The sequence below is a fragment of the Suncus etruscus genome, chromosome 9 (assembly GCF_024139225.1).
Source record: "Suncus etruscus isolate mSunEtr1 chromosome 9, mSunEtr1.pri.cur, whole genome shotgun sequence".
NCBI lineage: Eukaryota > Metazoa > Chordata > Mammalia > Eulipotyphla > Soricidae > Suncus > Suncus etruscus.
Genome location: NC_064856.1, coordinates 6,169,988 through 6,191,782, shown reverse-complemented (window position 1 = coordinate 6,191,782; position 21,795 = coordinate 6,169,988). Strand labels below are relative to the sequence as shown.

General features: G+C 44.6%; 1 protein-coding gene across 2 annotated transcripts; it reads right to left on the bottom strand.

Annotated features, from left to right (window-relative positions):
* Window positions 1–7,150: 7,150 nt before the first annotated feature.
* On the bottom strand, window positions 7,151–18,704 carry PROKR2 (prokineticin receptor 2). 2 transcript variants are annotated; one of them, XM_049779302.1, is made up of 3 exons: window positions 18,631–18,704; window positions 13,390–13,797; window positions 7,151–7,847 (listed from the first exon to the last, which is right to left on the bottom strand). In XM_049779302.1, the coding sequence occupies exons 1-3, from the start codon at window positions 18,702–18,704 to the stop codon at window positions 7,151–7,153; spliced, it is 1,179 nt and encodes a 392-aa protein (XP_049635259.1). The 2 variants fall into 2 exon arrangements, with proteins under 2 accessions (XP_049635259.1, XP_049635260.1); XM_049779303.1 differs by lacking the exon at window positions 18,631–18,704 and having other exon boundaries at window positions 13,390–13,847.
* Window positions 18,705–21,795: the final 3,091 nt, after the last annotated feature.

Sequence of the window (21,795 nt, the reverse complement as noted above, 5' to 3'; positions counted from 1 at the left end):
AGGGTGGGCCATTCTAGCACTGGTTTATATTGGGACAGTCACTGGAAATTTTTTCTCCTTGGTCTCCTATTGACAGTATTGTATGCATATAGTTTATATATGCATAATAATCCAACTTGTATTGTGACCTTGATACTGCCCTACAAAGCTCATATCTAATCTTTTACTGCCTCAGTCCCAACCCTTATTTTCCCCCATCTTCCCATGCAGGTGCAGCTCATGACATGAAGCTCACCACATAGATTGATGAGTGCAGTTAGAGAAATAACTACACTGAAAATTATCATAACAATGTGAATGAATGAGGGAAATAGAAAGCCTGTCTTGAGTACAGGTTTGGGTGGGGTGGGGAGGAGGGAGATCTAGGAAATTGGTGGTGGGAATCTTGCACTGGTGAAGGGGGGTGTTCTTTATATGACTGTTATCATACAACTACAATCATATTTGTAATCACGGTGTTTAAATAAAGATAATTAAAAAAGAATTATGCCATTTTTTTTTTTGGTTTTTTTTTTTTTGGGCCACACCCTGTGACGCTCAGGGGTTACTCCTGGCTATGCGCTCAGAAGTTGCTCCTGGCTTCTTGGGGGACCATATGGGACGCCGGGGGATCGAACCGCGGTCCGTCCTAGGCTAGCGCAGGCAAGGCAGGCACCTTACCTTTAGCGCCACCGCCCGGCCCGAATTATGCCATTTTAATGAACATTAGAAAGCAATCTTTTCCAATCCCCAACTTTGCTAGGGGACTGGCAAAATAATACAGAAATGAGGTGCTTATTTTGATTTTTTTTTTTTTGGTTTTTGGGCCACACCCAGCGGTGCTCAGGGGTTACTCCTGGCTGTCTGCTCAGAAATAGCTCCTGGCAGGCACAGGGGACCATATGGGACACCAGGATTCGAACCAACCACCTTAGGTCCTGGATCGGCTGCTTGCAAGGCAAACGCCGCTGTGCTATCTCTCCGGGCCCTATTTTGAATTTTTCTAACCCCAATTCAATCCTCAACTCCATATTTGACCCCCTGAAGTCCACATATGGTGCCCTGAACAATGCCAAGAGTGATACCCCCAGCAAAGAAGCAAGAGTATGTCCTGAGCCTATCTAGACACATCAGCCCCAAATAAGCAATCATTCCTAATGTGAAAATGAGTTGAATTATTCTCTTTAAAGGCAAATAGCTAAATGTGTTAAAAGACAATGTAGCTGGATGGTTCTGGAAATAAAATTTAAAATAGTGCATGTCTATACGAGCTAGAGTGCTAGTACAGAAGACAGACATTTGTTTTGCAATTGGCTGAACTAGGTTCCCTCAGACTTAAGGAGAGTAATTCGTGAGAGCAGAAGCAAGAATCACCCCAGAGCAACACTGAGGGTGGCCAAAACCACCAGCACCACAACCACTACCACCAGCACCACCAATGACAACAACAACAACAATCCATTTTGCTTCTTTGAGTAACTCATCAATTCCCAAAGAACTTGGGAATTACATTCAATCCCATGATAGATGAACAAAAAGGGATGACCATACTGACAACAGAACCAATGGCATCAAAGCTAAACTGAGTCCTGAGATAGAGATGAAGTTTACCTAATATCTAAGGGTCCTAACCATCAGCAGAACTACATTGTTGTCCACATTTTTACACCAAACTAAGAGATAGTAAATGTTCTGAAGCAATGACTAAGGATCCCAAGGATGCTCATTGAACAGAATGGCTTTGTAAGATGTTAACAGTAGCTCACATCTTGGGACATATCCACCAGTCTGATCATGGGACAGACCAGTGGTCGACAACCTGCGGCTCGCGAGTCACATGTGGCTCTTTACACTTTTAATTTGGCTCTTTTGTGTGCCGGGCGGTCGCTCCAGGAGTCAGGACTCTGCTCCTAGCCTCTGTCAGTGTGCGCCCTGTGTGGCTCTCAATATAAATTTCAATCGTGGTTTTGGCGAGATTTGGCTCAGTTGAAAAAAAGGTTGCCGACCACTGCCACAGAGTATATTCTAGAGTATCTCTCCAGTGAGTCCAAGAGTTCCATGAGTAAATTAAGAATAAGTGGTTCAGGTAACCCCAAGAGACGATAAGTGCCCAGTTGGCATCACATAAGAGAAAGGCCTAATGAACAGAAGGCATTTTATTCCTTGAAGGCATAAGACTGATCATTGCTCAGGCTCTAGTAGTGACTTGCATAAAGATTACACATGTTTCTTGGGGACCCCTTAGTTTTTTATTTTATTTTGAATATGAGCAGATCTCTCCTTACTGCCTGCTTTCCTAGGGCCCTTGGCCCACCTCTCCTCACTATCTATTTTTCTACATGGGTCTAGAATAATTTCAAGATCTCTTTGTGAACATTTAAGCCAAATGTGTTCAGACTTCCCACTGTGGTGCCTTCCTTTCAGAAGGGGGATGGGAGACAGAAACACTAGAATCCTGTTTAGGATTAGTCCTGTAGTGTACCTATCTGAGATCCTGGATCTAGGTGTAGCTACCTGAGACCCACCCATTTCTGGGAGGGGTCTTGGGAACCGGATATTAGGTGTAACCTTACCTGCAAGACCCCTCCCATTCCGGGGAGTGGTCTTGGAATAGGTAGATAAATCCTGGAGCCTTGGGATTAGGGCGCTCTGGCCTGCTGAGCTCTCTGGCTTTGGGGCTTTGCCTCTTTTGGTCTTGGACTAGGATGGAGGCCAAAGGGAAGATGGCTGAATTAAGATGCAGGGTAGCCTAGAATGGCTGAATGCTTGAAAGGTTATGAGATAGGCCACACACCTGTGGTGGTCAGGGCATGAATAAAGATGATGCTTCCTAATGCCTGCCTGTGAGTGATTTCGCCTTTCACCTGGGCCTGGGACTCGCCGGCTGGATGGGGGTTGCAGAGCCACGTGGCCTGGGGTGGCAAAGAGAAATCTCGCCATCCACCGTCATCCAGCCCCATCATTATTTATTTAATACAACATAGTCCTAAGCAGTTTAGTCCTGCTGTAATTCTCTTTGGTTTCTTTCACATCTTAGATTAAAAGTTCCTCTTTGCTTGCCAGAAGAAGAGAGATATTTTCTGTGTAGCCTAAGAATTTTTCTGGGGGATCAGAAACCAGATTAAAGGGATTTTATTTCATTTTGGGGGGTGCACACCTACCTATGCTTAGAACTTACTACTGGCTCTTTGCTCAGAGCATTATAGAGGTGCCAGGGATCAAACTTGGGTCAACATCCTACCCACTGTACAATTTCTTGGCCCCTTAAATGGTCTTTAAAGCCTTTTTAGAAAGGACCCTGTCCTTTGGACTCAGGAGTGCTTTTAGGCAGTGGATGTCATTGAACCAGAGTAAGGCCTTGGGCAATGTTTTGGTGCCACCAAGTGTCAGCCATGTGCCCTTCAACAGGCAATTGCCTTATTTGGAATTCATGTCTGCATTGAAGAAAGAAGAGGTTGAATTACATATATCTATATAAAATATAATATGCCTATATATGACTTATTTATTTGCCTTTCCCTGTTCCCATGTTCTATTGTGTTCATGTAGTTTTGAGTCCAGGGGAAATACAATGGTTAAGTTGAAAATAGATTTTTTCAAAGCCATCATTTATTTCCACCCCCACTCCCCACCTCCCATAAAACTCAATTTAAGTTTTCTAATCACCTCCTACATGTTACATTCTTCAGAATTCTGGAATTGGTTTTCAGGCCTGAAGGCCTGAAACCAGTTTTAGAATTTTATTTTTCAGTTTGGAATTAACTTATTTTAGATGTTGGATGCTGAAAGAAAAGTCTCTAGTAGGTCTAACATTTATCTTTTCTCTTATTCTGGATGACAATAGAGAGGAAACTGTTTCTAAATGAGACTAATATCTCAATACAAAATAGTGCATATCATGTACATGTTCATCTATCTCAGCACATTAATTAATTAATTAATTAATATAGAGAAAAAAAGGGTAAACACAACTGCAGTTTATTTATTACCTAACACCAGTTAGAGGTATGAACAATCTCCATGCAAATAACAGTTTTCATTATGCAAACAAGATGCATTTTAAATGAAGAGGTAACATGAGCTGGGAGTCAGTGATTCTTTGTTTATTTACATGCTTGAATACACTCCTGGATTATAAATATGAAGGATATAAAATAGTTCAGTTGCTGGTATGAGCTGCCACTGGTCTATGGATGCCTTCAGTAAATTCTTTTTGTCTTGTGGCCACACCTAGCAGTGCTTTGGGATTACTCCTGGCTGACTCAGGGGACATATGGGATTCTGAGGACTGGACATGGGTCATCTTGGTGTGGAAGGTAAATGCCCTACCTGCTGTACTATTGCTGGTCCCCTTTAGTAAGTCCCTTCTGTTGCTAGTTTAAACTGTATGGATGGCTATTACTTCATTTATCTCTAAACACACTAAAAGACATATAACAAATGAGTGGGGCAAGGAAACATTTAAACAATGTGTTTATGATTCCTTAACTATTTGATAACAACACTTTTATTCACTGGAAAATAATGAATGTACACATATTTACAAAAGTTATTTCTAGGAAGAGATGATGCATTTTAGGATTACAAAAGAAAAAAGGTGGTTGAATTATTTTGACTGATACAACAGTATAATCTACTTTGAAAGAATTTTCTTATTAGATTTGGGTAATATGCATACAGTTACTATAATATTTGTAAAAGTACAGATAATCCCAAGTACTTGCTTGATTTTAGAATGCATTGTGCAATTTTGTAAAAACCAGAATTTATAAGCTTAAGTTTATATTAAAGTGACTTTATGTCTTCTAAGGGTACAAAGTTTGGGTTCAGTGTGAGACCACTGCATAGTGACAGTAAAAAATGTTGACTGAATGTCACTGCTGGATAAACAAAACAAAACAAATAAAAAATATTCATGTAAGTGAACAACTAAATAATCCCTTCCATATAGAAAAGTAGAAGAAGGTAAAATAGGGTCATTTGGGTCAATTGCAAACCAAGTAACAATATACAGTCTTTAAACATAGTCAGGAAGAAATTAGGACAAGGACATGAAGTCATCAAGTATGCTATAATACAGATTTATGCAGTCTTAGGGGTATGATGCTTGATGACAAGTAGAAAAAACCTTATTAAAACTTCTAAGGCCATAGAGAAGCTGAATGGGTGGAGGTTGTTGAAATGTTGAGGGTGCTTCTTCTTCCTTTGTTTTTGTTTTTGGGCCACACCCAGTGACGCTCAGGGGTTACTCCTGGCTATGTGGCTATCCAAAAATTGATCCTGGCTTGGGAGACCATATGGGAAGCTGGAGGATCGAACCTCGGTTTGTCCTAGGCTAGCACTGGGAAGACAGGTGCCTTACTGCTCCATGCCACCTCTCTGGCCCCTGATTCTTCTTATAACTACCCAGCTCAGGGATTCCTTTGTGTCTTGGGATAGGTAGGTTGCACTATGCAAGATCATGGGCTTCTGAGGCTCAAACCTGAAGAAAAAAAAGGCAAGTATTTCTTTACAATAGTTTCTCTACCATTAGCCACAGTGGATAAGGTTTCTTTTGTTCAAACAAAACTGTTCATATCTCATGTATGTTTGAAAAGCACTTGCATGAACTGTGGCCTCAGCAAGTTCTCTCCCAATGGTAAGTAAATTTGGTAGAGAAGATGTGTAGACCAGTCCAAGTCACTGAAATAAAATTGGGATACAGAGGGAGCATACATCCAGTTCTCATGAGTCTTAGAGTTAGGACTAGAATTCATTTCTTTGGATTCCAAATGAGTTCATTTTGTGAAAGAGGATGTGCTCTAGAAAGGAGAGTCCGGGCCTCAGCAAAAGAGCCACAGAGATTAGATTCATTGACAATGGAAACCTCCTCACTTTTTCCTGTCCCCTTCCTTCCAGACAAGCAAGTTCCTGAAATCCTTTACTCTAAGGTGTTGGGAATTTCTTGTGTTCTTCAGTACAAAATTGGATGACTTTACCCAAAAGAATGATGAGCTTTCAAGCATCAATGAAAGGAGACTTTTTTTCTCTCCTGGAAATTACAATTGTATAGCATAGTATGGATAACTAATGACTTGGTTATGAGAAAAGTTCTTCCCTGCAGCCTGAATGCCCTAGGGAGGTAGTAGAGTTAGATGGGAAAACTCAGTGTACTAATAGGAACTCTCCTCCAAGAGAGTGACTGTAACATCTTACTCTGATCAATTTATCTTTACAATTCCATTATATCTGTGTTTTGTTCTTTAGCCTTTTGGCATTCTTGCACTGATGACAGTGATTGAGGGAAGTTGGGAGAAGTCCAGACAACCATTTGAGACTGTTAGACTGGATGAAGCTACGACTGGATGTAGTTGACTCGAAAAGCTTCATTTTGTCTGCTACTGAAATAATTTTGCCTATAGAAGGTCATGCGTAGATGCAAGTCCCTCTGGCTCTTGTCCTAATTTCACTGTGTGGTTGCACACAGTAGGTGTCGAGTTGATACCAGCTGCTATCTATCTAACCCCATTGGTGTGGTTGTATATAGAGAAGTATCACCCTACCCCTATCTTCTGCATAACCTTGCCTGATGGTAAGACCTGCCCATTTCTGGGAGGGGTATTTGGCAGGGACAAAGACTCAGGGGCAGGAGGGGAATTGATTGAGAGGGATTCAGCAAGGAGATGGAGGAAGAAGCAGCAGGAGGAGAGCTGGCAGGATGGAGGTGGAAGAAACATGTTAAGATGACAGGGCAGCTGGAATAGGCTGCCCAAAAGGTTAGCCTAGGTGGCTCGGGCCTTGAATAAAACTCCATGTCTCCTGAAATCTGACTGCTGTGAATCCTGGACCCTCAGACTCGCAAGCTGGAGGGAGTTGCAGGAGCGGGGCCCAGGCCAGCAGAGAAAGGTCATCTCTCCATCCATCTCACCATCATCCACATCCATCAGGGCTGTTTTACAACAGAAAAGATGCTGAATAGGTATCAAGTATGAACGTTAATTAATTGCTGCGGTAGATCTCTCTCTCTCTTGCACAGTGAGTGAGAAGCAGCCAATCCCTTAAGGTCGGGGGCGGCACAAACACAGCTGCCTTTGGCCCAGGCCATCTGGGAACTTGGTCACTGGTGAACTTTTCTGTAAGGACTGGTTTTGAGGGGGGGGGGTGTCTTCAAATATCAAAAACAGCCAGCGGGTCACTTCAGCCTGATGCAGTCCACCTCTTCAGTGGCGGGCATGCCGCTGGTTTTGAGGTCCAGGTCAGCGCTGGACTTGCTCCCACTGTGGGAGGGACGCCAGTGGAGCCGCAGCATCTTCTTGAAGTACTTGATGGTGTTGTTCTTGACGGTGATGAAGCACACGGTGTTGATCATGCTGTTGCTCATGGCGATGCACTCGACCACGTAGAAGGCGGTGAGGTAGTGCTTCTCCTTGACAATCAGGGTGGGGAAGAAGTCACGGACGATGGTGAAGCCGTAGAAGGGGGCCCAGCAGAGCACATAGGCTGTGAGGATGCCCATGAGCACCAGGACGGTCTTGCGACGGCAGCGCAGTCGCTTGCGGATCTGCTCCGTCTGGAAGCCGGGCACCTCCTTGAACCAGAGTTCTTGGGAGATCCGGGCATAGCACAGGGCCATGGCCAGCACTGGCCCCACGAACTCCACCCCGAAGATGAAGAGGAAGTAGGACTTGTAGTAGAGCTTCTGCTCTACGGGCCAGATCTGGCCGCAGAAGATCTTCTCCTGGCTTTTGACGATGAAGAGGACCGTCTCGGTGGTGAAGTAAGCCGAGGGGATGGCCACGAGGACGGACACCCCCCAGACCAGGGCGATGAGGAAGGAGGCCGTGTGGTAATTCATGCGTGGCTTTAAGGGGTGAACAATGGCCAGATACCTAGGAGAGCAGGGAGACTGTCAGTAAGGATAGGTGTGTGCAAACATGATTACTTGATAATTTTTAATTTAATATCTTTAAGCACATTGATTATAGACATGAGTGAAGTTGGGTTTCTGTCATATAAAGAACACCCCACTTCACCAGCGCAACATTCCCATCACCAATGCTCACCCCAAACACAAGAGCAGCAGACTGTGTCTGTCTTATTACTAACCAGACTCAAGAAGCATCTTACCATTATTGTTATGGTGACTTTGTTTGGGGCTCACACCTGGCTGGTCTCGGGGCTTCTTCCTCCTGGGTCTGTGTTCAGGAATGTCTCCTGGCAGTGGTCAGGATGTTGAGGATTGAACTCTCTCAAGCAAACATCAATTGCAAGGCAAGTGTCCTACCCGTTGTACCTCTCTCATGTCCTAAGAGTCATCTTATCTTTTAGCAATCTCATTTGGCGTTAGGAAGGGTAGAGTGGTTTCATATAAAGAGCATGGGCTTCGGATCAAACAGGTGGAATAAATCCTAGCTTTCCTCCCACTTGCTTCAGGGTCAAAGTGAATCACTCAGTCTCTGAGATTCCTGTCTCAAACCTAACAAGCAATAAAATGAGTCCTACTTCGCAGGCCTACTGTGAACATTAAATATAACAATGTTTATATTAAGCCTGGCATAGGATAAGAGTGAGATAGTATCTGTGGGTTACGTGATGGTGATAATGATAGTAAATACTATTAATTCCACCTTGGCTTCTAGTCTTGCCGTTCTAAGAACTTACCACTTCTCATTCTCATTTTAAATTTATTACAGGTTGGGATGAAAGAAGCAGCATGAACCTCAGAGATTGGGGGATTTCCAGGGAAGGGGACAAGGGCTTAAATGACTTGTCCAAACTCATTTGGTTTTGAGATCAGAATCTGCTTGCTACAAAGCCTTTATATCCCCTAACCCTGCTACTGGCACTGTCTTAACTCAGATGAAGTGTGTGAGTTGCTTTTACACCATAAATCCACACCCAGTTTAAGCTTTCTCTTTCTCATAGCAACATTTCCTAAGAAAGAGTCTTTTACAGGAACTGACACCTAGTTAAATATTTTGGTGTCCTGAAATCAGTTTCTATTTTATAGGGGAGGTGGAGGTGAGAGATGGAGAAAAAGGTATGAAAGGCAGGGAAGAAATAGCTGAACCCTAGAAACAAGCCTCAAACGTGTGGCATCCAGAAATGGCAGAGGATAGCCCTTCTGATATTTTTTGGTTTTGATTTTGGACCACACCCTGAAGCACTCAGGGATTACTTCTAGCTCTATGTTCAGAGATTACTCCTAATAAGCTTGGGAGACCATATGGGATGTTGGGGATCAAATCTGAGTTGACTGCATAAAAAAGCAAGTGCTTTACTCATGATGCTATTGCTCCGTCCTTTGATATTTCTTTCTTTCTTTCTTTTTTTTTTTTTTGGTTTTTGGGCCACACCCGTTTGACGCTCAGGGGTTACTCCTGGCTATGTGCTCAGAAATCACCCCTGGCTTGGGAGGACCATATGGGTCACCGGGGGATCGAACCGCGGTCCATCTGCTTGCAAGGCAGACACCTAACCTGTAGCGCCACCTTCCCGGCCCCTGATATTTATTTCTACATAGTAAGAAAGGCATTTTTTTTTTTTTTACCAATGGATTAACAAGTTGTAGGGAAGCCTGTGTGTCTCCCACTGCCTGAGCAAAAATACAGAGACTGATCAAATTCAAGGGTTGAATATGAAGTGGCTCTCACTCCCAGAGATCACACAATAGGTTATTATCAGGGCCTAAACGGGACTTTTTATCCAACCATCTTTATTATCACTTGCCCCATTTTTCAATTAATTTAGAAGCCAAGTGAGGGGTGCAGTTTGCCAGGCAGGTTTCTTTATTGTTAGAGACCTGAAACTCCTCCACATGCTGCTTTGTCATCTTTTGAGTTTCAAAGGTCTGTGATTTCTCTTACTCTTGAGGGCCATACGTTTCATTATCCCTTGGGAAAAGCTTTCTGTTCCTGCTAGTTTCTCTTCAGCAGAACCAGCTGCATCCCACCCCCCAGCCCCACCCCACCCAAAGCATTTCACTACCCTGGCATTTGGCAACATTTCTCAAACAGGCCAATCACAATCTCTCATGGGATACAGGAATCACCTCATCCACCATCCATCATCCTTGCTGAATCATTCTTTCCACAGGTGCAACTCCTACTTGGCTCTGCAAGGTGTGTGGTGTTTTCCTTTCTTGGGCTGTGACTATACATGGCTAATTAACTGCTTTATATTGCCTCTGTCTAGTATCAGGTGTTGTATGTTTGGCCAGACTTTACTATAATGGATGAGAGAATTCTGCCTTCAACAATGGGGTGACGAGTCAAGTGGTCAGAATAACAGGGAGGAATCAGTATTCCTAGAAAACATTTGAGACCATATAAGCAGCACAGGATCATCTATTTTTCCAAATACTCTTGATAATTGTAGTTTGTAAGAAAAGGTCTGTGAGGCCAATGACTTGAGCTTTTATCACCTGGTGTGTCTATCCTCATAGATTGGCCCCATGGAAGACCCCATTAGTTGCAGATCTACTAAATTGTCACGAATATGGTGAGGCCCCATTCATATATTTTCTATTATCACTTTAATGCACAATTTTATCTGTACTCCCACCTCTCATCCCCTTGTAGATCTTTGTCTGAAGCTCTTCTTGGGCTTCTACAGTCTTCTTGGCTATCTATACAGCACTGTCATAGCTGCCTTCACAAATGACTAATACAGCGGGTGTATAAATACCACAGTTCTCTCTCACCTCCTACTCCTGAGCAAACCCAGAGGTGTGATCTACACCTTTTTCAAGAGTTACTCAGCAAGAAAAGTTTTCAGTTGTCCACAGTGGAAACTTTTCCAGCAATGTGTACTGTATTGAATACCTGCCTTTGCCTTAATTCTCACTCCTCTATACATGGGCCCTAAGTTTTACTATCCTATGTTTGAAGTCTGCTTTGAGAACAAACAAACAAAAGCCAAGGTAAGACATGGGTAGAAGTACCTGTCATAGGCACTGTGGAAACAGAAATGTAGAAAGGTGGTCATTGCATTTAAAACATAATTTCCTTTGGAAATAACTCCATACCCAACATGAGATTGGAAAAAAAAAAAAAAAAGAAAAGCATATGATAAAGGTCCTGGGATATATTTGGCAGGATTTGGCATGTATTCTCCAGACCCTGGAACTTTTGAAGGTTTTGTAAGCCAGGAATATTTTTACAAAGATCATCAATGTGATATTCTTATGTTTACTAAGGGGGAATGTGAGTTTTAAGGGACAATCAGGAGCTGCTGTGAAGATAAAGAGACAAATTGGAAGACCATTTTTAAGGTTCTATTGATGTGGCTCAATGGCGAATGTTGGCTTTGCATGAATGAGGCTGCAACTTTCATCCCTGGTGTGATCTGAGCCTCTGCCTGGAGATCTTTTCTGGCACTGCAACAAGTATTATTCCTGGTGAACACTCAGGAACTAAGTGTGAGTGGCAACCAAGTGTACAAACCCTGGAACAACAGCAGCAACACTAAAGGGAAAAGTAAGGGGAGGAGGTGAAAAACAAAACAATGACAACAAAAAGAAAATAAAGAGAATTTTAATAATCTGGCCATTACTTATGAAGAATATGACTGAAACTTGATGAAAACTTTAACATAAAGAATGAAGAGTCGAGGACAGAGTGAGGAGAAAGACAAAGGATGATGGTGATTTTGTTCCTGCTTGTGTAACATGGAGAATAGTGGAACTGCTGATGGAGCTGTGGAGATGAGGGACAGAACTGCTTTGGAACCACTCTTACTGTCAGATTAGGTAGTTGCTTTCAGGGAGTGCCATGGGAGGATGTTTGCTTTACATGTGGCCAACTCCGATTCCATCCCTGGCATATAACTGTGCACCACACAGTTATAATAATAGCTTACCTTGCCAGGAATGAGCCCTGGGCATAGCTGAGTATGACCCCACCCCCTCAAGCCTATCTTATGAAAATCACATACATCATGAAAACAGAAGGTTCAGTGAGACTAAAGGCTTGAGAATAGTGACAATTCTTCCTTAAATGCCCATCAAAAATACTCAAAGAGATAAACATGCATATTTCTAGGTCCTGGGTTAAGGGATTCTCACTCAGAACAGAGTAGGGGAAGAACCCAGAAATCTAACTTCATATCAGTGTGTCAAATTATTCATGATACTATTTTTTCCAGGGGCACTTTGTATAGGTAGCTCAAATGTACATGTCACAAGGCCTAATTTCAGGGCTGGGGAGTCTCAGAGAAACCAAATCATCTTTCTGGAAGGAATAATGCTATATAAAATGAAGAGGCCTCATCTACAAATGCATTTTATTATCATAAATAAAAAATAACGAACTAGTTGATTGAAAAGGACATACGCCTAAATAAATAGCACTTAGGATGAGAAGAAATGAAAGAATGTAAAGGTGACAAAAGGAAACAATATGATTAAAAAAACACATCATCATGATCATTTAGCATCATTCACAATGGTGAACCCAGAAGATGTGTCACCAACTTCTACATCAGACAGAGCTACTAATGGCCCAATGCTAGACACATAAATAAAACACTTAGAACTGCTCACATAAATAAGACAGGTGTATGATTGATGGCAGGCTCTTAAACTTTTTACTCCATAAATTTATAACAGAGCAAGGACTTCTAGAGCATCATATGCAAATGAGCAAATGGATGTATGCCTCAAAGTGAAGGTAAGCACAGCATTCCTACTTCTGTCAACAAGCTTGTTATTTTTAAATTATGTTCCGTAACAAAGTCCTGAGAAACGAAGTATATGATTCTATATTTATGAAATTAAAGAACAGGCAAACTAAACTGAAAAAAAAAATCAGGAGGGATGGAGCAATATTGCACTTGTCAACTTGAGTCTCATCTCCATCACCCTATAGGATCCTCCAACCCTCACTAGGAGTAATTCCTGAGTGCAGAGCCAGGAGTAAACCCTGAGTAATGCCAAGTGTGGCTGAAAAAGAAAAAAAGAAAAATTAAACTTGTGATTGTCTGGGGCAGGTGGTAACTGTCTGCTGAAGGGTATCAGGACTTTTTCTAGAGGTTGGAAATATCTAGATCTTGATCAGGATAATGGTTGCAGGAGAAACTTGGCACGGGTTTTCTTGAATGCAAGCTTCCCTGCTTCACTGGCTTCTAGGAGTATGCTGGAACTGAGTATGCTTTGTTCTTGCAGTTGATGCTACTCTGTCCTGTGCCATACTGTAGCTGAGGCAGATTGGTTTAGGGTGGAGGACTTGGTCTAGCTGATGGGGGACTTTTTGACATTTGCCTATATTTGGAGAATGTGAGTTCCAACTGGAGAAACCCCTGGGTTCCCTCCTCTTGCCCCCTAAGAGATTGGCGCACATTCAATTCTGGAGCAATACCAGCTATCAGAGTGGAAGTGAGCAGAGCAAGCAGTCTGGCCCAACCCGCATCTTTATCCCCACCCAGCATGCTCACCTGTCGATGGCGATGGCCAGCAGGGCATTGGTGGAGACATAGAGAGATACAGTCCGTAAGTAGTTGACAGAGGTACAGAGCACACGGCCATGCTCCCAGGAAAGCTGGCGCACCACATAGTAGTCCATCTCAAAGGGGCAGCAGACGATGGCCACCAGGAAGTCGGAGATGGCCAGGTTGGCAATGAGCAGGTTGGTGAGGTTGCGCAGCTTCTTATAGCGGGCCAGGGCGGCAATAAAGACAAAGTTGCCAATACCACACACCAGCATGATGCCTGCGAGGGCTATGCCAATGACAATCTTAGCTGCAAAGAAGGTCCGGGTCTTGGTCACGTCTTCCTCCTCATCTAGAGGGAGGTCATAGTCACTGTAGTTGAAGTTGAAAGGCGGAGAGGAAGCAGAGTCTTGGGGTAGACTGAAGTTGGGAGCAAAACTTGTGTTTCCGTTGTTGGCTGCCATGTTGAAATTTGCAAGTGGAAGGTGGTATGTGGGCTCCTTGGAGGGGGGGCAGGCCTTCCACTTTCATGAGGTCAGTGAACCTTCTACCCTGCCCACATTCTTGGAGTCAATACACCATACCACGTCCTGGAAGGAGACACAACCACGGAGAACATATAGGAGAGGATCCAGTAGTATTTCCTAGAACCCACCACATCATCAAGTTGGATCTATACAGGACATAAGGGAGAGGACATTGGCCATCTGGCCACGGAGTCCTCCATGCAGTCAGGTTCACTGCCTGAAGATGAGCTGCAATCTCCTGAGATAACTCAGGAAATCAGGCATCTTTGGTCATTTCCCAAGGAATAGGACTATGTGGCCAGTCATACTCCTCCCCTTTCTGACCATCAGCCTCTAAAAGGGTAGTTTTACAAGGTTGCTCTAGGCTGCTCTGATTACAGGCACAACCATCAGTGGGATCTGGGACAAACGAAGCTTAGGGGCTGGGACACAGCAAGGCATTGCTCCCTCCCTCCGACCAGATCAACCCACGAACTTGGCAATCACCAAATCCATTTCACAGGGTCAGGCCAAGTCACCTGGAGCTGTTTAATTTCTGCTGGCCGAACCCCAACCATCGTGCCCACCAGAGTCCTGCTGCCTAACCCATGGACTGGCTTGCAGTGGTGAGGTCCGGGGAGATCTCTGTGAGGGGAAGCCACGCGGATCCCCAGCACCAGGTGGCGGTCGGAGGGGTGGATGAGGGGATTCTGCAGCCTCTGAGCTTTGCGAACCAGCTCCAGAAGGAAATCTTTTCTTTGTCTGCTTCTCTTCCCTCTCTTCCATCACAGACACCCATTTCCCTACAGAGAATCAGCTCTGCCCAAGAGGGACCACATCCAGTCACCAAGGTCTGTGGCTTCTGAAATTGGGGGCTGCTTCTGTATCTGACTTGATGGGACCCCCCCCTCACCTCACCCTCAACCCCAAGGAGGGAAAAGGCACCCATCGAGGACCCAGGGAGGGGTCTTAAGGGCAGGGAGATTAAAGGCAGGGGGGTGCGGAGTCCTTAGGAGGAAGGTCTGCAGAGGAGAGAACTCGGGAGAGAACCCCGACATCCGCGGGGCGCGCCAGGGGCGCTCAGTGGCACACTGACCTGACAGCACACCCTCTATCTGGGCAAACCCCATTAAGACTCCCAAGTGTGTGGGGGCGCGGGCGCTGTTAGAAGAAAGGGGTGTCCAGCGAGGGGTGTGTAGATGTTAGGGAAAAGGGGTGTCCCCTGGTCCAGCGAGGGGTGTGAGGGAGCGGGACACGCCCGCCCACAATGTCCCCGGGTCGGGTTCGAACCCCATGGGGTGCGCCTTCCCCTTGGGGCGTCTCTGGAGCTCGTAAAGGGATCCTGGGGCTCAGCGGGAAGCCGAGGCGCTCGGGGCCCCGGGGAAGGGACTTCGGGGAGGAACAGGGGTGCGGGGCAGAGCAGGACACGGCACGGCATGCGGGGATCCCCAAGCCCGGCACCCCGTTTCCCCACACACCTTTCGGGGAACTTGCCCGCGACTTGATGCCCGCCGTGCCAGCTGCCCGTCGCCGCCGGATTGTCTTGGGGAGCCGGGGGGGGGGGGCGTCTCGCGCTCGGACCCTGCGCCCCAACACCCGTCCCGACCTTGCACGGCGGCTCTTGGGGCGCCGCGCACCCGGACACCGGCCGCGGACCCCGGCTGGCGCGCGCTCGCCCAGGCGCCCGAACCCCGCGCCCCCTTTTCTATCCGCGCCCAGGCGCGCTCCGCCCCCGCCGCGCCCCCCGGCAGTCCGCCCCGCCCCGCCCCGGCCCGGCCCCGGCCCGAACCCCGAGCCCCCCTTTGGGACGGACGCCGGCTTTCGGGGAGCCCGCAGGGTGTGCGCTCTGCTCCGAGGGGCGCGCCCGGGCAGGGGCGGCTGCGGTGCTTTCGGGGTGCGATCGGGAGGAGGACAGCCCCCCACCCCCGGGAGGAGGGTATGCGGCCGCAGCGTCTCCTCTCCAACGAGGGTCGTTCCAACACCCCGAATAACTGCGGGGTGCCGGGGACCCCCGATCCCCCCAGCCGCATTTGGCTTCCAGCGGGCTGTCGCTGTCTTCGCTCCCGACACTTGTAGATCTCTTTTCTTTTCTGTTTTTGTTTGTTTGTTTGTTTGTTTTTGGGTCACACCCGGCAGCGCTCAGGGGTTCCTCCTGGTTCTATGCTCAGAAATCGCCCCTGGCAGGCTCGGGGGGACCCTCTGGGATGCGTATGGGATTCGAACCCCCGGCCTTCTGCATGAAAGCAAAGCAAACGCCCTGCCTCCGTGCTATCTCTCCGGCCCAAATTTAAAGTTTTTAAATTAATAATGAAAAGGTCACTATACGTAATAGGAAAAAAAATCCCATAGGACAATAGGGAAATATTGCAACTCATACGTCTGATAAGGGACTTGTCTAGAATAAACACAATTTTGGGGGGGGTCACATCTGGCAGCGCTCCAGGGGTTCCTCCTGGCTCTGCGCTCAGAAGTCGCTCTTGGCAGGCTCTGGGGGATGGGGGAACGGGACCCTAAGGGATGCCCTGGCCTTTGCCTATGGGATTCGAATCACCGTCCTTCTGCATGCAAGGCAAACGCCCCACCTTCATGCTATCTCTCCGGCCAGACACCTGCAAATCCCAGGAACGAAACTCCTGCTGGAAACCTGCCCCGTCAATTTTCCAAGCTCGCCGGACTCCTCGGGGTGCAAGGTCAGAACCCCAGTGTTTTCGAAGTCAGAACCTTCTTCACCGGCTTGACCCATCCCAGAAGGCTTGGCAGGGGCAGCTCAGAAGACAGACTCTGTTCAACGCAGCTTCCCACTGCGGGCCTGAATGCTGAGCTTTATTATCTATGTTCTGTTGGGTTAGTTGAAGCAAAAGTAAAGACACAACACACACACACACACACACACACACACACACACACACACACACACACACCCTGTCGTTAACAACTATGGATTAAATGACAACCACTTGGGGCTGGAACTTAAATTTTCTCAGTAGAAGCTCTGGGGAACCCCCGTGCCTGGCTGTTTCCTGACAGGGGTCCTCAAACTTTTTAAACAGGGGGCCAGTTCACTGTCCCTCAGACCGTTGGAGGGCCGGATTAGAGCAAAAACAAAAAGTATGCACACTGCGGGTATCTTATTTTTTAAGAAAATTAGCTTATTATTATTATATATTTTATATTATAAATATATATTTGTATTATAAATATTATGCTTGAATTTTTTGGGGGAAGTCACACCAGTGATGCTCAGGGGCTACTCCTGGCTATGCACTCAGAAATCATCCTTGCTTGGGGGACCATATGGGACACCAGGGGATCGAACCACGGTCCATCCTAGTCTAGCACGGGCAATGCAGATAGATGCCTTACTGCTTGCGCCACTGCTCTGGCCCCTATATTATAAATATTATATAATATACATTATTAGGCATTTAGGAAATGGAAATTAAAACTACAATGAACAGGGGCCGGAGAGATAGCATGGAGGTAAGGCATTTGCCTTTCATGCAGAAGGTCATCGGTTCGAATCCCGGCGTCCCATATGGTCCCCCGTGCCTGCCAGGAGCAATTTCTGAGCATGGAGCCAGGAGTAACCCCTGAGCACTGCCAGGTGTGACCCAAAAAACAAAAAAAAAAAAAAAAAAAAAAAAAAAAACCAAACAAAAAAAACTACAATGAACATCACTCTATACCAGTAGAATCACTACTTTATTTTTAAGTGACAATGCCAAATATTGGCAAGAATGCAGAGAAATATTCACTTTCACTTTAATGGTATAAATGTAAAATGTTATAGCTACTCTGGAAAACTTAGTCTTGGAATAAAACAAATAAGCAAAATAAGCAAAGCATGCAACTAACAGCTCAACTATATTGGAATCTTAGACATTTAACATGGGAAATGAAACTTCTCTCATGGATGGCTGTCAGCTTTATTTGTAGTAACGCCTGAAAATAATCAAAACTTCCTTTAACAGTTGAGTAGTTAAAGTAGGGTTCAACTGTTCCCATGGAGTACTACTCCAATCAATTAAAAGGAAAAGACTATTAGTAATGTACAACTCCTGAAAGATTATCCATAGAATTATACCAAGTGAAGGGAAAAGCCAATTCTTTTTTTTATTAAAATAATATCTTTATTTAAACACGGTGTCTATAAACACGATTGTAGTTGGGTTTCAGTCATAAAAAGAACACCCCCCTTCACCAGTCCAACCTTCCCATCATCAAAGCCCCCATCTCTTTTCTCCCCCCACCCCCTGCCTGTATTCAAGACAGGCTTTCTACATCCCTCACTCACTGACATTGTTGTGACAGTTCTCAGCGTAGTTATTTCTCTAACTGCACTCACCATTCTTTGTGATGAGCTTCATATCCTGAGCTGGTCTTCCTGGCCCTCATCTCTGGAAATTATTTCAATGTCTTTTATTTTTCTTAAAACCCATAGATGAGTTTTAAAACCCATAGACGAGGCTTTTCTGTGTCTTTCTCTCTCCCTCTGACTTATTTCACTCAGCCCAAGAGATTCCATGTACACCCATGAATAAGAACATTTCACCACTTCATCTCTCCTGGCGGCTGCATAATATTTCATTGTGTATATGTACCACAGTTTCTTTAGCCATTCATCTGTTGAAGGGCATCTTGGTTGTTTCCAGAGTCTGGCTATTGTAAATAGTGCTGCAATGAATATAGGTGTGAGGAAGGGATTTTTGTATTGTATTTTTGTGTCCTTAGAATATATCCCTAGGAGTGGTATAGCTGGATCGTATGGGAGCTCAATTTCCAGTTTTTTTGAGGAATCTCCATTTTGTTTTCCATAAGGGCTGGACTAGATGGCATTCCCACCAGCAGTGAATAAGAGTTCCTTCCTCTCCACATTTCCACCAGCACTGATTGTTCTTGTTCTTTGTGATGTGTGCCAGTCTCTGTGGTGTGAGAACGTACCTCATTGTTTTAATTTACATCTCTCTGATGATTAGTGATGTGGAGCTTTTTTTCATGTGCCTTTTGGCCATTTGTATTTCTTCTTTGAGAAATTGTCTGTTCATTTCTTCTCCCCATTTCTTGATGGGGTTAAGTGTTCTTTTTTGTTCAGTTCTGTCAGTACCTTGAATATCTTAGATATTAGCCCTTTATTCGATGGGTATTGTGTGAATAGCTTCTCCCATTCTGTGGGTGGCTTTTGTATCCTAGGCACTATTTCCTTTGAGGTGCAGAAGTTGGAAAAGACAATTCTTAAAAGGCTATATAGTATATAATTTTATTTATGTAACATTTTTAAAATGTCATATTATAAAATTTGAGAGAAGATTGGTGGTTTCTGGGTTTAATAAGAAGGCAGTAGAACAGAGAGAAAGAGAGAGAGAGAGAGAGAGAGAGTAAATGTGAGCACAAGAGGACAATGCAACAACACAAGAGTCCTCGTGTTGGATGGTGCTTTCATTTGATTGCATCATTGTCAGCATCCTGGTTGTGATAATGTACTATGAATAGCTTTCTAAGATGCTAGGGAAAACTAGGTAAAGAGTACATTGGGAGCTCTGTAATGTTTATTACAATAATATTAGAAGTCTAACTTAAAAAGTTAGGCTTGTTTTACTGCTGAGCATGTATCCCATCCCTGAGAAGGTTCATTATGCACTTAAAATATGTATGTACCATATTTTTCATATCATAAGATGCACTCTTCCCCCCCCCAAAAAAAAAAAAAAGATGGGGAAAATGTCTGCATCTTATGGAGTGAATGCGCATGGAGCTGAAGCCTGAGTGCAGGGGAGGAGAGCAGCTACTAAGCCCTTGACATCCGCAGTGTGACGCCCCCTTTAGTACGCAGACATACTACATAATGTGAGCAATCAGGTTAACGCACTTTCACTGTCACACATAGAGCTTTTGTTTAAGACTATTTGATCACAGCTGCAAATTTTATTTATTTAAATTTTAAAACTTGATTGATTGATTGGTTTCTGAGCCACACCCAGTGGTGCTCAGGGTTATTCCTGGTTCTGTATTCAGAAATCGCCCCTGGCAGGCTGGGGGACCATATGGGATGTCAGGAATTGAACTGGGTCCTTCCCAGGTTAGCCATGTGCAAGGTAAACACCCTACCGCCGTGCTATCTTTCTGGCCCCGATTTTTTATATTAACAAAAAAGTATTTAAAATGTATTTTTTAATTTTTTGATGTAAATAAAAAGTTAGATAAATATGTTTAACTAGCTGTGGACCGGCGTATTGTAAATATACTTGGGCCTCACAGGCTGATTGTTCCCAGCTGTTGACTCCTGATGGTGTCTCACGTTGCACCATTTGCTTTAGAATATTTTTTTGTTTGTTTGTTTTCCCCATCTAAAAACTATATGTATCTAATGGTCAGGTGTGTCTTATAGAGAAGAGATATCAACTCCCAATCCAGAGTGCCACGATGCCTCATTATTCTTTCTGGGGTTCAGTAAACCCTTCAATAAATGCAATTCATTGTGCCTAACAGCACATTTTAAATTAAATCCCTGATTTCTGGCTCCTTGTCTGTAAATTGACACTCCCTCTTTCTAGTCTTCATATCAAACTCATTAAAATTAGGGGCTGGGCAGATAGCTCACATGGTAGAGAAAGGCTTCTTAGACTTTTTCCACTGGTGACCCCTTTTTCAGCCAATAAATTCTTACACAACCCAGATAATATGTATATAAAATAGGTAGACAAATCAAACACTTATGATAGAACACATAAATGACTTATAAATTATTTAAAATGTATAAATGGGGTCCGAGAGATAGCACAGTGCATTTGCCTTGCAAGCTGCTGACCCAGGAAAGACCTGGCATTTGATTCCTGGCATCCCGTATGGTCCCCCAAGCCTGCCAGGAGCAATTTCTAAGCACAAAGCCAGGAGTAACCCCTGAGTGCCACTGGATGTGTCCCGAAAACCAAAAATATAAAATAAATAAATATAATAAATAAATAAAATAAGTGGCTGGAGAAATAGCACAGCATGCAGCTGATTCAGGACTGATGGTGGTTCTAATCCCTGCATCCCATATGGTCCCCGGAGTTTGTTGGGAACGATTTTTGAGCACAGAGCCAGGAGTATAACTCCTGAGCATCGCTGGGTGTGACCCCAAAACAATAAATAAATAAAATAAAATGTGTAAAAAACTAAACACTTAAATGAGTTATAAATAATTTTAAAATGTATAAAACAAAAAAATGTAGTGGTGCTCAGGGGCTACTCCTTTTTTTTTTTTTTTTTTTGGTTTCTGGGCCACACCCGGCAGTCCTTAGGGGTTTCTCCTGGCTGTCTGCTCAGAAATAGCTCCTGGCAGGCACGGGGGACCATATGGGACACCAGGATTCGAACCAACCACCTTTGGTCCTGGATCGGCTGCTTGCAAGGTGAACACCGCTGTGCTATCTCTCCGGGCCCATAGGGCTACTCCTTAATCTTTGCTTTGGTGTCTCTTCTCCACAGTTTGGGGGACCATACAGAGCAAGGAATCGAAATAGGCAAGGATAGCACCTTAAACAATCTCTCTGTCCCTAAAATAAAATAAAAAATAAATGTGACACCCACATTCACTTCCAACTCTGGGGCAAGAGAAATACTAGAACAGAGGGTATGGTGCTTTCCTTGCTGGTGACTGACCCAGCATTCCATATGGTACCCTGAGAACAACCAGGAGTGACTCCTGAGTACAGAGCCCGGAGAAGCTCCTGAGATCTACAGGTGTGGCCCAAAACCCTGAAAACCAACAAGACCAAAAAGCTTCCAACTCTATATGAAGTCATAACCCATAGTTTAAGAAGCTAGGTAAAGCTATAGAGATAGCTCCCCAGGTTGGACTGCATGTTTTGTATACAGGAGGCCTGGATTTGATCCTCAGCACATCTTTATGGTTTATGGTCTCATG

Bases quoted from the DNA above. Each gene is read 5' to 3' on its own strand.
- PROKR2 (XM_049779302.1), bottom strand. From the start codon at position 18,704: ATGGAAAACAAAATGGAGATTCCTCAAAAAAACTGGAAATTGAGCTCC. The intron at 13,798-18,630 runs GGGATATATTCT...CTTCAGTCTACC, and splicing joins ATCCAGCTATACCACTCCTA to CCAAGACTCTGCTTCCTCTC. The intron at 7,848-13,389 runs GTGAGCATGCTG...CTGCTCTCCTAG, and splicing joins CTGGCCATCGCCATCGACAG to GTATCTGGCCATTGTTCACC.